A 17390-nucleotide genomic window follows, 5' to 3' on the forward strand; every position below is an offset into this window, starting at 1 on the left:
AAATATGATTGCATATTCTTTCTTTGAACATTCTAGGAACAAAGCTGATATCGGAATAACTATATGCAATTTTTGTGTCTAACTGATATGTTCAGAACTAATAAGATTCTTCAAAAAGATTCTATTGAGAAGAAAGTAGATGCATAGATAGCTTGCTAAAAGACAGCTGAATATTCTTTTCTACGTTAGAAGGGAATAATGCAACGCCATTACCTCTTCGGAAGAACACGGAAAAAACGTCGTTCAACAAAAGTTGAAAGACGAAGTCCTTATCGAGTCATCTTCCTATGCGTCGCAAACTGTTCACACATATAAATTATTAAACTCTATACTCCGATTCTTATAGTTTATTCATGATGTGATACTGCTATTATTATCATTATTATTACAACAGTTGTGAATAATCAATTGTCAATATGACAACATACAAACCCTATCTTAATTACAGACAAGATATCTCTTATAATCTCTGAAGTTCAATCATAATAATTTCCGCCAATGAGTCTATATAAAAATATCTGAAATTATTCTTCTAATAATTAAGTTCGATGAACAGCAGAGGGGAGATAAGAATGCCCAGTTGCTGTAAAGAGAATAAAAAAAAATTATAGAAAATATGAAATACAGAATGGCATTCAGTTATTAATATTTTAGTAGTGCTGACGACGTATATCCTAACGAGTACGGTACATAATACACTTAGTTTATGACGATTTCTGTTAAAGTTGGGCCATACTCAGGGAGTTAAATTAAATATTTAAAGATACGAATCATTCGTACAGTACCATACAGGATGGACTATTTATCTTGATACGCCCTCGTAACTTTTAAATTAATGGACAAAAAGCGCTGAAATTCTGTAGCATGCAAATATCCTCAGGGGGACGTTGTTCGACATAATCTGTGACACACAAGGTTAACACTGTTGCCAACCTAACAATTTTTTTTTTCAAATGGCACTACGTCAGGTTATAATATATTTAAAGTCTACATGTTAAACGAAAACATACAATGTCTTGCAAACTAAGGACACTACAGAATCAGAAACATCCAAATTTTAATGTCCTCTACAGCAGTAATAATCCAAATATGACAGATGGGACAACGGACATCCAAAGTACTTTAGTGTCTATTACTATGATCATGATATGATGAATTTCTAATGAATATAAACAAAATTACAAGAGGCTGAAAATTTGACCTTTTTCAAAACCCTTTATTTCGAAAAACTGCTTAGATAAATACGTCATTCAATTACATAGATGTTTTTCAATTGATGTGAAGATCACAATGCTGTTTACAAAAATTTGATATGTCAAACCATTTTGAAGCTATGGTAAAGTTTGCAGCACTGCTGAAGATTATGCAATTTCGGAAACTTATTGTAATTACATCTTCAAAAAGTATCGTTGTAACACTCTAGAAGCAAAGTAAACCAAAAATTGTTTTAGAAAGTTCCCACAAATACACCATTTTAAGCACAATATCAAATTTTACAATTTTTTTCGATTTCCCCCGAAATGGTTTGAGGTATCAAATTGCTGTGAACGACAGTAGAATCTTCACATCCATTGAAAACCATCTACATAATTTGATGTGATACTAGTCTAAATACTTTTTCGAAATACAGTCATTTGCAAAAAAGGTAAATTTTTAATTTATTGTAACTTTGTTTCTACTTTTTCGAAATGTGCCACATGATGACCGTAATATTCCACAGTAAGGTACTTTGATGTGCGTCCGTCTGTCTCATTTGCTTTATTGCTGTTGTACAACTCTTCAAAATTTGATTGTTTTCGATGTTTGTGATAGTGTAGCATAGCGTCCTTTGTTCACAACACTGCATGATAAATGCGGTATTGAGTGTTTTGGATTTATAGATTTGAAATATGTAATAACCTGACGTAGTTACAGTTTGAAAAAAGTACAGCTTCGTTGGGCTGGTAATACTGTTAACCTTGTGGTATTATAGAGTATGGCAAATAATGTTCTCCTACCGATATTTGCATAGTATAAAATTTCAGCATTTTTGTCAGTTAGTTTAAAAGTTACAAGGCCGCATCAGATAAATGATCCACCCTGTATAAATATATATATATATATATATATATATATATATATATATATATATATATATATATATATATATATATATATATATATATATATATATATATACCACAAGTGTTATTACGAATCGAATAAAACTTTACTGTAAGTTGTTAGTTGAGTTAGTCTTTCCTAATCCAGTCAAAATCAAGTCCAAATTTCTTGTACAAATAGTTTCTCAAATAAATTGAATTCACATTTTAGACGCAAGACAACACACTAAAAATAGGATTTATATAGTCTAATCCAAATAATGATATAACGTAATTATTTTTATAATTATTCTAAGTTTGTAGGTTTCTATAATGTCCAGTATGTTTCTATGATAAAACACATATGTTCATATGTTCTGGCTGATGAATAATGATTTTTTTCAGATTATGAACCAAATTGTTTGATATCTTTAAACGTCGGGGTGCTGTCTTCAATAATTTCTTTTAACATGAGATAAGTTATTATACAATTTATGTGAAACCAAAGAATTGTACTAAGTTTAGTACAAATAATAATATAAGATATATTAAGTTTTAATGGAACTTTCCCTCATGTTGGTTGGTTGATTTAGAGTATAGTGCCTCGTTCAGCACCGAGGCCATATGAGACTAGACCTACAACGTGGGATCCGAACTACATGAACTCACATCGGAGATTGAATTTAGGTCTTCTGTCTCGAAGGTGCATACGCTAACCATGTAAATAGTCATCACAAGGGAGTTGCCTTGCTGATTTTGCTACATTTGGTTTTATAGGAAAAGCATCTTAACATATAAGATTGTGTAAATTGTAAAGAAAAACACTTTTTGATTAAAAATCTTCTATGTAGTAAGTATTAAAACACATTCAGTTTAAGCTAATAGTGAAACTGCAAAGGAGGATCTATTTTATATAGCTGTAACTGTGAAACTACGTATTGTTCTTTTGCTTTCAATATAATCAAAACAGGAGCAAATTGAAACATGCACTAGTGATGTTTGTCATAAGCTGTCTGTGGATGAGTTTCATACGAGTAATTTCTCAAGGGTATGAAATGAAATATTTCTCATAAAAATACCTTTGCTTAAAAGCATTGTTTTTCGCAAAAGAAAAAGACTTTTCTAGTATTGTTTGTAGATAACATTAACATTAGCAGAATATCTTCCACCGTTTAGAATAAAATCTAATAAACATTACCTGCTCCTTGAAGTGCAGCTCTCTGAAGTTCTTCTATTCGTTTGGTAGCTCGACGGGCCTTTCTAGCCTCTAGCTTCATCTGGAAGTTTCGTTGAATGCGATCACGATTTTGGATTCCTGTATGAGTAATGCGTTCTATAACCTGATGGTGCTCCTGTGCTAAGTTCTTAGCGTGGCTCCCTAAACAAAAGACAAGTACCAATGCATGGCGTCATTGACATGGGCATGTAGGAAATAATGATTTAACTATTTATCAATTCATTGTTATGATCTTTTCTGACATAATATTACTTTTTAAAAAGCCCAGTGACAGTACACAATAAAACAAAGAAATTGTAGCGCGAATATATGAAAATTAAAACATTGTGTCCAAAGGAAAGTTTATAGTGTTAGGTGGGAATGGGTTGAGACTTGAACGTGCCGCGGAAGTATGAGACATATAACAAAGCCGGAAAAGTCACAATGCAAACTGTCAGAATATGTAGGTTTGTAAAGTGTGAGTTGAAGTGAAATTTAAAAACGACTGTTCAAAAGGAAAGTCTCCAAAAATCGGATTGCTTTAGAAGGTGAATCTGAATATCTGTGAGACTGGAAGGATGTCCTGTATTACAGCTTCTGCAGCTCCATTACAGAGGCTGATAGGCTTCCATATAAACGACTTTGTAGTATTCACTCATCTATGACAGTTGACAGACCCCTTTCCATCAATAGTTCTGTTCTCTGACAACCAGTACTTTCGACGATTGCTCGACAGCTAATTTTCCACTGGAGAAGACTTCTCTGTACCAAGAGCTATTTTATTTCACTCCTGTTAGGACGGTTTCTAGAGACTAAAAACTGTGCACGAAATAATTTTAATGATCACTACGTAACCTAGCTAACAACTTAGTGATACCTGTATAAAGGAGCCCACACTTTTCTTGCCATTAACGAAAGCTAAATTTAATAATTAAATTACTAGATGACTGGTGATTCAAAGATTAATATAAACACATTGATGTCCAGAAATTAAGAGACACATGGAAATGTGATACACAAATGAAGATCGCTTGAATGGATATATAGGCTGCACACCGCGTTCCCACACTGTGGATGAGGACAGTCAACAGTTCCTATGGCAACATCCCATTTTTATACAAATATCCGTCCGAGGATATCCCAAGTCCCGGGTGGTGGATTTCTGGTTGTAATCGGACGTCCAAGAGCGTTCCAGGCATGTTTTATCGGAGTATGGTGGCCACTCTACCTGTGTGGTATGTTTGTGTTCCAAATATTTGTATAAATAACACGTCCCTGATCCGTGCCAAGCACTGCAATTTTTTTCGGAACAAGATCCTTATGGTGGTGGCAAGCTTAAGGTTTGGGATGACATCATGCTAGGAGTACGGATACCTCTGATATATTTCCTCAGGATTCTGTGGCGGATACATTCTATGTGGACTTATCGTGCACCAGTATGTGCTGTACATATGGTCCTAGGTCTTATCTAACTGACGATAGTGACCGGCAAGCGGCATCCCAGGGTTCAGGTGGGGGGGAGTACCTGGAATACAAGGATATCCCGCGTGGAAGTGGCCGGTTCTTAATCCAATTGACCATATCTGGGTCGCCTTTGGACGTCTGATTGGAACCTAAAAAGCCTCACCGGGGACTCGATGGTCTCGGACGAGTGTTTGTGCAAGAGTGGGATGTATTACCATAGGAGCTGCTGAAATGAAATGAAATCTTTGAGTTTTACGTCCCACGGTTAGGTTAAAGGAGACGGTGATGATGAGTGATGAATGAAATGGTGTAATGAAGAAAGTGGGAGGAAACGGGAGAACCCCGAGAAAACCCACGCATACGGTGTTTGTTCACCACAAAGTCGAGCCCGGGACCCCAAGCACCAGAGGTGAACGCTCTACCACTGAGCCACCGCTGCCCCATAGGAGCTGCTGGATGACCTAGGAGAGGTGTTGAAGCATTACCATTAGAGCTGTTGTTTGGCTTCATCCGTAGTGTGGGAACACGGTGTGCAATCTATATATCCGTTCCGATGATCAAACCCAATACTGAACATTTCTGGCGGTATTAAACGGAACCGATATTAAACTGATAATATGAATTCGCCATTTTCTGTGTTTCTGTGTCATATGACCTTCAGTGTAATTCCTAGGTATCTCTTCCACGCGTTTAATTGCGCAGATAGACGTCGGTCTCCAATCTTCATTCGTGCCACTTTTCCATGGTGTTCCTTAATTTGTGGACACAAGTAATCCATTTTTGGATCACCTCGTCATCTAATAATTTAATTATCCAACATTTTTTTATTAATTAAGCAGCTATAAAGATTATTTGGTCGGAATAAGAGATATTCGGTCTTTGTACCCATTATGAATTATGATCAGAAAGATCTGAAGAATCGAAATATTGCAGGTTTAAGATATTTAACGAAAGCTGTTTTTCCATAAGAAAAGCGCAGGTTCCTTTAATAACTTAGTACGGATTTTAGTATTTTGTGTAAAAAAAAAAAAAAAAAAAAAAACTGTTGAATAAAGTGTAGAAGTCTAAGCTTTTTATTGCTGTCTAACCGTTGAAGACAAATGGATTAGTTACGAAATTGTACTTGGAATAAAAAGAAATCTTTTAGGTTTCTGAGGGAACATTATAGGTGAGTGTTAGTCAATTTTCCTAATTAGATTACAAATAAAGATAAGCAGTAATAACGAATTAAAATCTTTCAACACGCTATCCATTTATCTTAATTAATAAGTTGGTGGCAAAGCAACACTGAGGATAAAACTTAATTAAAACTTTCACAAGCCCTCTCTTATTATTATATTTTTTTAAATCGATTTTATTGTTCATTTTGTTTATACATTTGTTTCTTTGGCGCAATTAGGAGTAGCTTAAGTATTTTATTGTCTTTCAAGAATAGTAGTTATGAAAAAATATCAGATTCATAGAGTTGTATCACTTGCATGATGGAAATATTCAATATTTCATGAGGTAGGATGTTTCCAAACATTCTGACTTACCGTAGAGTTCTACTGCAGAAGGTATTCGAGCTAGAGGAGGTTTCGGAACGTCAACTGGATCCATCTGGCTGAGCTAAAAGATGAATATGATAAAGCATTGTAATTTGTTTTGTATACAACAACACTTATTGGTAGTACAATCGATAATTATATATACCCATTTAGAGATGTCCAATCAGGGAGCTTTGGACAACTATCACGAAATAGAAACTGAATTCGTATTGGATTGGATTATATTTTTGCGTATTGCATACGACTACTCTACCTTTTTAACCTTTAAAGGAATGGACATATGAAGAAAATACAGAAAGGAAAATAAATACCCATGCCGTGAACGAGATTCGAACTGCCAGCGATCGGCAGCCTGTGTCTTTCGGAGATACAGTTAATTTTATGCAATTTAATGATAATGAGTAGGTTTGCTACACTGTGACAATCAAGAATCAGCCAATGTGTACCTTACATTGAAACAAGAGAAAAGTGTATTTTGCACTTTGCTGAAAAAAAAAACACATTGTTTTTTTTTTCGATGAAAGGAAGACGTTGACTTAGTTTGCTTATTGATTATGGTAATGTAACCAACTTGGCATCGTTATCATTACATTTCCTAAATGTGTCTGTATCTCCGAAACAAAGAACTTCTCAGTAAAGTGATAGTTAAATTTTTCTCTTGTTCGATGTTAAGAATACGTTGACTGAGTTCGTTTGTTGATGGTCCCAGAGTATCCAACCTGGTGTTATTGTCACTATATTGCATAATATTTCCTTTATTTCCGAAACTAAGCACTTCTCAGCAAAGTGTAAAGTAATATTTTCTTTTGTTTTGATTTGAGGAACATGTGTGCTAAGTTTGTCGATTTCCTCCCGGAACACCCTGTATATGCACGATCTCTTCAATACATGTTTTATTGTTATTTCACAAATGGAAAATATTTATAATCGCTTTGCATATCTATATAAATGTAAATTATCATTATGGTGCATGTGTTTGAAGTTGCGATCTAAGAACGAGAAGAGGACGATCACGTCGTAGCCGAAATCTAAACGGCGAGAATGCAATAAAGGTTTATAAGAATAATGTAACATTTATTTACGTAATATAAATATTTTAAATTAGAAAAATGCATGGCGCATTTCTCATTAATCATGACTTAGCAAGTTGTTACACAACTTTCACAGGAAACAACAAAAGCAATCACGAAATTACGGTAACAGTTGTACTTAGAAGTAAAATATGAGAAATATATGATAATCTTTGAAGGATGAACTGGGGAGGATTGTGATAGATTGGAAAACTTTGAAGCTGTAAGAATTTTGCTATAGAAGCTAATGAAATTTAAAAATACATTGGAGTACAACTGTGAAAATGCATTAGTGGCCAGTCAATGAGCCGAATGTAATCACACCTACAGAGTGGACTACTTGTGATTGTCACCATCAGCAGGGTGCAAAGGATGGTTTGCCTGCTCTTTCCTTGAAAGTGTACCCGCTGATCGCGAACTTCAAGAGAAAAAGTTGATTTTATTTCTGTGGAAACTATAGTTTCAAACCACTGTAACTACTCTAATTTTAGTATTACTGCATGCTCATAGAATGTTTGTTGTGTGTTGACGGTTTCACACAAACAGAACTTTCGCTTCTACATGTAGATATACGAGTTTCTATTGTAAAGAATGATTAGATGGAACTTCTGTAGGCTTTAGAAATGTTGTTCTAATTGTTCGTACACATTTGCATAACTAACCATACGAACTGAACCACAATACATACATAAAAATAAATTGGAGTAACCTTACTAATACACAAACAGAGGTTAATGAAAGTAAACACGAGTAAAAGTAAGTAAATAAGAGTTATAATTCTTGGAATACTCTTGCTAAGGATAAAGAAAGCACGATAGGAACATCAAGTGGAAGCCATTGTCAGATTACTTAACATTTTGCTAAGTGCAGCTAATAAACATTCAAACTACACGAATAGAATAAACTACAGAATTGATAGAATAAAGAAAAACACGGACAACATTTAACATCGAATTTTGGAAACTTACTGTTCTCTTCTCCAGTTCCTGGAGAAGAGTGTCATTATCATCATCATCATCCTCTTCTTCCAAATCGGTTGTAGGAACCTGTGTCATGAACGGAACATGGGCCGTCAATTAGAAATTAGTCTCAAAATCACTTTCTGAGCGCAATAAAGCTCAGTGATGAAGATTTATCCCATTGTGCTTTAATGATTTTAGTTTTTTTTTACAATCTTATTTGTTGTTATTTGTGAAATGAGAAATTACAATTATACACTATGGCTATTGAAATTCAAACGTCAGGAAGAAAACTTCAGATTGACCCGACATTTTTCGAATATGTGAAACATGGAACGATAATGAAATTATTAATTTATGAGCTGAGTTGCACATTACGTGCTCCAGCCACACCACCTGATAACTATAATAAAAGAAATTACAGGGAGTTTCACTTGCATATTGAAAATAAGCTAGACGTTAGTGTGCTCCGAGGGCTGTAACTTGTTTTACTTGCGAATGTGGTAAGTATCCCAACAAGTTTCGAACTTATTATGGAAGAATTCTGACATATCGAGACTGCAAATTATCCGTCCGCCGAATTCCTTCCTGTGGTGAACGAAACTTAGTTACGGTGATCAAAAGTATGTAATCAGTGGCTCAAGGGTCCTGATGGTCACGTGTCAGACTACTTTCCAAGAGAAATGATATTTGGTGCATGGTTTCCGAATCGGTATCTACATCACGAATAATACTCGCACAAGAATTCAGGTGTGCGATTCAACGTCGTTTGAGGTACTGACGTTTCTCTAAGCTTCCATTACCGAAATTTAATTGCATATGAGTATTATAAGTGTCAGTGGGTGAAATGGTGCCAACAACTTGTACATAAGAGAAGAATAATACCATTTCTGTTTCTCTGATGGATCTCGCTTCTGTCTGCAGCACCATGAAAGTCGTATGGGCTGTTTCATTTCAAATCATAGAATGGTGCCCATCGACCATTTTGAATTCTTATGAAAATATATATATACCGTATATATTAAAGATGGACATAGCCAGAATACAGAAACAAAATAGTTTTGGTCTGATGATTAGCAATAGTGTTGCGTCCTCTAAAAAATCACCAGATATAGTTACTTTTGCAGCAAAGTGAGGAATTGGCGTCTTGAAGGTATTATTAAGAAAGAACAAAAAGTGCTAGAAACCATTTATGTTGTTTATTTTATACCATGTTTTCAACTCTTCCAAACGATATCAGAGACATTTGAGGTGTAACATAAACTGTAACAAAATGTTTGAACTTAAAAAAAAATTGTTGTGCACATATTTCGGATATTTCTACTTAACTAAATGAAAACACATAAGATTTATTTTATGCTCGGAATAAATACTATAGAAACATGACATTACAGTAAAAGTATTATTTCCTACCTATCTGTACACCACAAGTGAGAATTTATCATGAAGAAAGTGAAACTTTCAGAATTGGACTATTTTCAAAAATTAATATCTCAAAAAACCCATCTTGAATTTTCATAAAAACATGCAAATAACATTGTTTTCCAATCGTGTAAAGACAGATTTGGTATTATTTTTCTGCGAAGAGAGAGATGAATTTTTATATTGCACCTTAGACAAGTTATAAAATACTAGTCAAGTAGTGAACAAAGTGTGAGATTGGCAACACTGCTTTTGGTTTAAAGGGTCTTTCCTAGTAAGATAGTGAAATCGGCCCTTGATCTAAATTGGGTCGCTATCGACCCAAAAGGTTACCCTTGACCTAAAACTACCTGAAAAAAAATTGACCCCTACCCCCTTCCTTTACCGAATTATCGTATCATATATGCTCAAAATTGAATATTTTAAAATTTTGGTGTGTGGGGCCGAAAAATTTGGAAGTTTCGTAGATTGTAGATACTATGTATATGTAAATGTGTAATTTTTTTCAAAACTATCGATGCGTATTTTCTTTATTTTTTGCGTTTTGAAAATTTCAAAAAAATGTAGAAAAAAATTTGGAGGGACACGTCGCTGATTTTTTGGTTAAAAAATTTGTTATACCCTTAGGCACAACCTATATTTTTTTCGGTGCCTGAAAGTGATGGCAACATTGTCAAAAAGAAATAAAACTGAAAACAAACGTGTTTTTCGCACAGTTTTCTCACTGAGGCCCCCTTCAAACAATTCTTTGCTAGAGTTCACAATTTTCCTTTCTCTTGCGTCCCTTCCGCTTCTGTCGTTCTTCGGCTGCTTCGATTGTGTCCGTTTCGGACTAGAAATACCAAATATATCTCCGTAACAGTGCTTCCACTGCAACCGACTTTTGCACAGCGAAGTTACACACACCTCGCGTCGGCTCCTCGTATCTATCAGCGCTTTCTTCACTGGTCACATACAGTGGCGCTCTCTACCGCGAGCTGTGTAACTTGGTTGTGCAAGAGTCGGTTGAAGTGGAATCACTGTTACGGAGATTTATTTGGTGTTTCTATTTTGAAATGGACACAATCGAAGCAGCCGAAGAACGACAGAAGCGGAAAGGACGCCAGAGAAAATAAAATTGTGAACTTTGGCAAAGGATTGTTTGAAGGGACCCTCACCTTGAGGGCCCTAAACTGTTGGGAAAACTATGCGAAAAATACGTTTGTTTTCAGTTTTATTTCTTTTTGACAATGTTGTCATCACTTTAGGGCCCAGAAAAAAATATATGTTGTACCGAAGGGTATAACAAATTTTTTAACCAAACAATCAGTGACATGTCCCCCGAAAAGTTTTTTCTACATTTTTTTGAAATTTTCAAAACGCAAAAAATAAAGAAAATACGCATCGATGGTTTTGAAAAAAAATTACACATTTACATATACATAGTATCTACAATCTGTGAAACTTTCAAAATTTTTCGACCACCCCCACCAAAATTTAAAAATATTCAATTTTGAGCATGTATGATACGATACTTCGGTAAGGGGAGGGGATAGGGGTCAAAATTTTTTAGGTAGTTTTAGGTCAAGAGTAACCTTTTGGGTCAATAGCGACCCAATTTGGATCAAGGGCCGATTTTACTATCTTACTAGGAAAGACCCTTTCACAACCAAGGTGTTATATCACCATAGTAACAATGTAAGTAAATATATTGACAAAGATCAGGTTCAATAAAATCTAGTGTCAAAAATACATGACCGGCAAACAATTGGATCATGAAAGGGATATTTCATGGTCATATTCGCAGCATTTAAAGAGAGGTCATTGCTCCTGAGAAAAGATCAAGTACATCAACAAGTGATACTTTGGTCTTGCAGTTCGATTTTACAGAGAACTGGATGGTTGTGTTGCAGCAAGAGATTCAAAGTTATCATTGGCAAACATCCCAAATCTCTATTTCCGCATGCGTTGGATACTTTCATGGTACAGTTCGCAGCAAAAAACCTGCAACATGAGTATGTAAGTTTATTGTGAAACAACGAAATCTTTTGCTCCAAAATAAGTGTGTATGGGAGAACTCCGAGGTTTGTTCTGGCGTGATTCGTGACACTTAGACATTTTGTTGATTCCCTAGGCTGTTAGGCGTAGTTTCACAATAAACTTGCATACTCATGTTGCAGGTTTTTTGCTGCGGACTGTACCACACATAGCAGTAATCAGTGATGACTTGGCTCATGATAGTGCACATGGATTATGTGCTATCCAGTTAATCATGGGTGAAATACCTGCACTGTGTGATGGAGATGCGTTTTCTACCCAAGTATTTGTATCTGATAGTGCAGCTTCCCATTTCAAAAACATATTTTAGTTATTTGAGCTACAATGCATGAGTGACAACGTTACAAGAAAATTGATATTGTCAGCTACTGTGCACGGAAAAGGCCCGTGTGACAGGGTAGGCAGTTTAGTAAAACACTGTGCAATGAAATTTAATTTGCAACATGAATCTGTTCATGCAATTAGAGGTGCAAGAGGATTCATTGAAACTGTCTCTATATTCATGAAGAACACAACATTCTGTTTTTAGACAAGTGTACTGTCGAAGAATATCGTTCAAGTAAAAAAAAAAAAAAAAGTGGGCGAATGTGAAACTGGTGACTGGAACTCAGTTCAGCCACTTTTGGATTGCATCACATGAATTTCTCATTGCCACAACTGCAGTTCATACAAAGAAACTTCTTGATTTTAGTTTCGTAACCAAACCTTGTTATACTGTGATGGATTTGTGTGTACGTGATTTTGTATCGTGTGTATTAGACAATCACTGGTCGGTAAGACAAATAACGCACATATCTCTCTAACTAGAAGATGTTACGATCTTTCTTATGACTTCACATGGTCCTGCAACTGGTTTCAAATGGCCTTCTGTACAAAATGTCTGTACAATTCCCATAAGAAGTGTACTACTCAAGATGGATTCCTCTGTTCCCACTGGACGCTCTGCACAAATTTCCAGCAACCCAACTAATGTTTACAGAAGACGTTTTTGCACAGCTGTGATAAACTGGTCAGTGCTTACATAAAATAAGTCTTGGTAATTACTGAACCTGTTCTTGGTCAATATATTTACTTACATTGTTACTATACTGATATAACACCTTGGATGTGAAATTTAAATCAAAAGCACTGTTGCCAATCTCACACTTTGTTCATTACTTGACTATTATTTCACAACTTGTGTAAGGTGCAATATAAAAATTCCTCTCTCTCTTCGCAGAAAAAAATACCAAGTCTGTCTTTACACGATTGGAAAACAATGTTATTTGCATGTTTTTATGAAAATTCAAGATGAGGTTTTTGAGATATTAATTTTTGAAAATAGTCCAATTCTGAAAGTTTCACTTTCTTCATGATAAATTCTCACTTGTGGTGTACAGATAAGTAGGAATTAATATTTTTACTGTAGTATTGTTTCCATAGTATTAATTCCTAGCATAAAACAATTCTTATGTGTTTTTATTTAGGCAATGGAAATATCCTAAATATACGCGCAACAATTTTTTTAAAGTTTTGTTACAGTTTATGTTACACCTCTAATGTCTCTGTTTGGTATGGTATGGAAGAGTAAAAACATGGTATAAAATAAACAACATAAAGGGTTTCTAGCACTTTTTGTTCTTTCTTAATAATACCTTCAAAACGCCAATTCCTCAATTAGCTGAAAAAGTTACTATACCTGGTGATTTTTAAGAGGTTGCAACACTGTTGCAAATCATCAGAGACTAAAACTATTTTGTTTCTGTATTCTGGCTATGTCCATATTTATTATATATTTTTTCATACAAATTCAAGACGGTCTTGGTACACATTTGGCTATCACGTGTACGATTTGAAATGAAATGACCCGTATTTGCGTTTGGGAATGCGACACACCTGTCTGCCACTCGCTGTTATGATATGTGAAGTTAATTGAATTCCGTTCCCGTTCGGTCTATTTGCATCAATGTGCTGTTGATTAATCGCCGTTATATTGTTGAGGTGTTGAATCTTGTACTTCTACTTCTACAAGACTTGAATTGAACTGATTTCCAACCCGGTAATCCGCGACCACATGCAGCAGATAATGTGAACAATTCCTGGATGGAAACATGTTCTACTTCTTCGTTCACCTGCTTCTTTACTTGATCTCTCGCCTATTGGTATGTTAATGTTGATTCTAGTTATTTGAAAGTATCTACTTTGTCCGAAGTATTGTTAGATATATGAACATATCCATTGTTTATTGTATTGCAGTCATGCCAAGTTTCCAGATGTTTAGTTTTTTTCTGCATTTCTTCTAAACCCATGCCCTTGCAAGCGTTAAGTGAAACCTCTGCATTTCTTTCTATTGTCCTCATATAATCCTCTATCAGATTTACATAATCAGCATAAGCCATAACTTGGTGAGTGCCATTCAGTTCTAGGCCTTGATTGCTATCTTTGACTTTCCTTTTACCGTATTTTAGAACAAAATGGAATAATGACGACAATGCATCTTTTTTTCAGGCCATTCCTGATGTGAAGGCTCGTGGACAAGTATTTTCCTACGCGGACTATACTGTGGGATTCACTTAAACATAATTAATTTAACTAGCTTTTTCGGTATACAAAATTTGGTAAGGATGTTGTGCAATCTTTCCCTCCTAATAGAGCCGTAGTACTTTCTGATATCAGTATATAACTGATGTTCCGGCTTATTGTATTCGCATTTCTTTTCGAGCATTTGAAGAATGATAAATATCTGGTCAATAGTTGATATATAAATATTACACCTAAATACACATTGATGATCTCTAATAACTTCATCTACGTATGGAGTCAATCTTGTTAACAGAATGTTTGAGAGGATTTTATAGGATATTGACCAGGAAGATATGCCTCTATACCTAGGTAGTTATTATAATCAGTTTTGTCATCGTTCTTGCGAATTGGAACAATGATTGTTTTGTTACATCTTGTCATTCCTCTGTTCCAGATGAGGAGAATGAGTTTGTGTATCTCGCTCCATATTTTTTTTCCTTCAGCTAAAATTAAATAAACAAGATTTGGTCTACACCTGGAGATTTATGTTTCTTTAATTTCTTTCTAGGAATTTTATTTTTGTTCGATTAGGCTCTGGAAAAATATACAGTTTTCCTGTATTCATTTTACTTTTTCCACGAACATTATTTTTCGGCTGTGTTTTAAGTAAATTGTCAAAGAAATCTTTCCATCTATTCAAAATACTATCCGTATCAGTGAGAATTATTCCATCCGCTTTCTTTAATATATAAATGCGAACTTGATAGCCTTTCTTAAATTCGTTGATACCCTTATACATGTTCCGAATGATTTTACTATTATCTTCAAGTTCAATAAATTTTAGCTTTCAAAAAATCATGTTTTCTTGGTCCAAAAGTTTTGAAAGTTTCCTGCTTGTTATCAACAAAATTTTGTGCTGTTCCATTGTTTGTGTTTTGTAGCAAATGGAGTATTGTCTGTTTCCTATTCTCTGCTAGTTTAGTAGTCGAACAACTGTTTGTTTCTATGTATTTCCGCTTGCGCTACTTTTTTCTTTTATTAGAATTTTAATGCTGTCCCTAATTTTAACCCAAGTATCCTTAACACTAGTGTATTCCGAACCTTCTATAACCGAGCGTTTATTCGATGCTTTAATATGGTATTCATGTCTCTCCCGACCATCCTCTAATTTCTTTAAATTAAACCTCTCCGCTTTCAGGCGATGACCATTTTCTTTTTCAAGGATATAGTAGGTTAAAATTCGAGGTTGGCCCGGAACTAAATACTATTGAAATGTTCTTTGGGATATGAAATCAGATAGCTATGAATGATTTAACCAGAGAGTGCTAAAACCTGGAAGTTTGCGAAATTCGAGATATTCCGGGTTGAAGTTGTAACTCAAAATTGCGTTTTGAAACAAATGTAGCTATTGAAGTAATACCAGTTAGTACACACACACAGCATAATATATATTTGGTCTGTAATAAAATAGTGGCAATTTATAATCAAAATGTGTTGAAATTTCAATACTGGTATAGACTGTTATAGACAGGTTAACTCGCAAGTCCCGCACGATAAGACAAATGAGTAAAATATGCATATGACTCGTGAGGTAAACACGGATGAGAATAAAAGTTCAATATTTTCAAACGTAGAAATTTCAAACGCAATTTGGTAAAAAGAAAGTCTCCTCAGCGCTTTTGCCATATTGCCCCTGAATCAACTTTAAAATTTCGAATTGTTCTTCTCGGATTCCATATTGTAAAAGTAATTAAAATATATCTGTATGAATTCCCATTTAGTGTAATTTATATTCCATAAAATGTTTCTACACTGTATGAATTCTTTATTATTTTATTTAAACACAAAATACTTCTAACTTCAAAATACTTCTTATAACTTTATGTTTCGTTGATTTCAATGTTTCATTCCTTGATTCTGAGCCTTGTATGCAAGTAACTGCAATATAATTGTCAGTTATTATTTATTTTGTTTCTGAAGTTATTGTCTATATGCTATTTTGATGCATTCCTTACCAGTATTTATTCCTCCTTCATTTCCGTACATGCGAGTCCTAATGACCCGTTCCGGGTTTGGTTCACTAATAAAATAAATTCTGATCACTTTTCTTGCTAGTGGCTTCTAAGTTTTCTTGTGTATTTACTTTAGTATAAACACTACGTTTTATGTTTTAACAAAAGAGACACTGACCAAAGCTTAAAACCCACTTTATTTTAAATTATAATTTGTAACTGTTTCGGATATCTAGCATATCCTTCTTCAGACACTATCGAAATTAATGAAAATACAGACATATATATAAATGTTTTATAACAAAGTTTAAATTCTTTAACCGTTATATATATAGTCATTGTTATAAAAATGTTTAAATTCTTTTAACAGACATATATATATAGTCATTGTTGTACTTTTTTATTTTTATTTATTTTTTTCTTCTTTTTCTTATTTACTGAGGCCTTCAGCCAATCCTATTAGTCTTCGTGTTCACTTTCCAATTAATCACGATATACTGGTCTCCACGCTACTGCTCTCATTCGCATGTAGGTTGTGCAACGAATTAGAGGGAGATCATTAGTTTGTGTACCGCAATACAAAATGACGAAGAATTGCTTGCTTGCTTTGAGACTGAATCCACTGACGAATTATCTGAAAGATATACTTCTACACATTCCTGAGCGGTTAGATTCTTTTGAATTGTCTTCAGAACTTTCGGGTTTTCTTGTTTGTGGGGTGCTGACATTGTATCACACCCGCTAACTGCATGAATAAACAGGAGATGCCTACAAACTAGTGATCCAATATGACGTTGGATACGTCTGACATCATAGAATGGTTTCTGTTCATGCCTCTTTCTCTTTGCAAGTGATTTCATGAAAATTTTACCCACCGAGTCATCAGCATGATGCAGCAACATCACCAGTATATCCGAGTCATCCGCCACAACTGTAACTTGTTTCTTCTTACGAGCCATGTTAATTGCACTCGAAATAATTAACTTGTCAGCATCATCTGTGCTCTGTTGATGATGTGACCATTTGCTCTCAACTTTGTAGACAACAAATCTATTAGGTGATTAATGTTCTTGTCATTTG

The 17390-nt window shown here is 34.7% G+C and overlaps 1 protein-coding gene across 3 annotated transcripts in view; it reads right to left on the reverse strand.

Moving 5' to 3' along the window:
• Positions 1 to 530: 530 nt before the first annotated feature.
• Positions 531 to 17390, reverse strand: part of synr (BH3-only protein sayonara) — a 207424-nt gene continuing 190564 nt past the window's right edge. For 2 of the 3 annotated variants that reach the window (XM_081735555.1, XM_081735554.1), the window contains exons 11-14: positions 8347 to 8424; positions 6297 to 6369; positions 3280 to 3459; positions 531 to 583 (exon numbers count right to left, since the gene is read on the reverse strand). In XM_081735555.1, coding sequence (XP_081591681.1) covers positions 540 to 583; positions 3280 to 3459; positions 6297 to 6369; positions 8347 to 8424 — 375 coding nt within the window. In that variant the 3' untranslated portion in view covers positions 531 to 539. The remainder of the gene's footprint in view (positions 584 to 3279; positions 3460 to 6296; positions 6370 to 8346; positions 8425 to 17390) is intronic. The other variant, XM_081735556.1, reaches the window with a different exon arrangement.

The sequence above is a fragment of the Thermobia domestica genome, chromosome 13, assembly GCF_964235325.1.
Source record: "Thermobia domestica chromosome 13, izTheDome1.hap1.1, whole genome shotgun sequence".
In the NCBI taxonomy this organism is placed as follows: Eukaryota; Metazoa; Arthropoda; class Insecta; order Zygentoma; family Lepismatidae; genus Thermobia; species Thermobia domestica.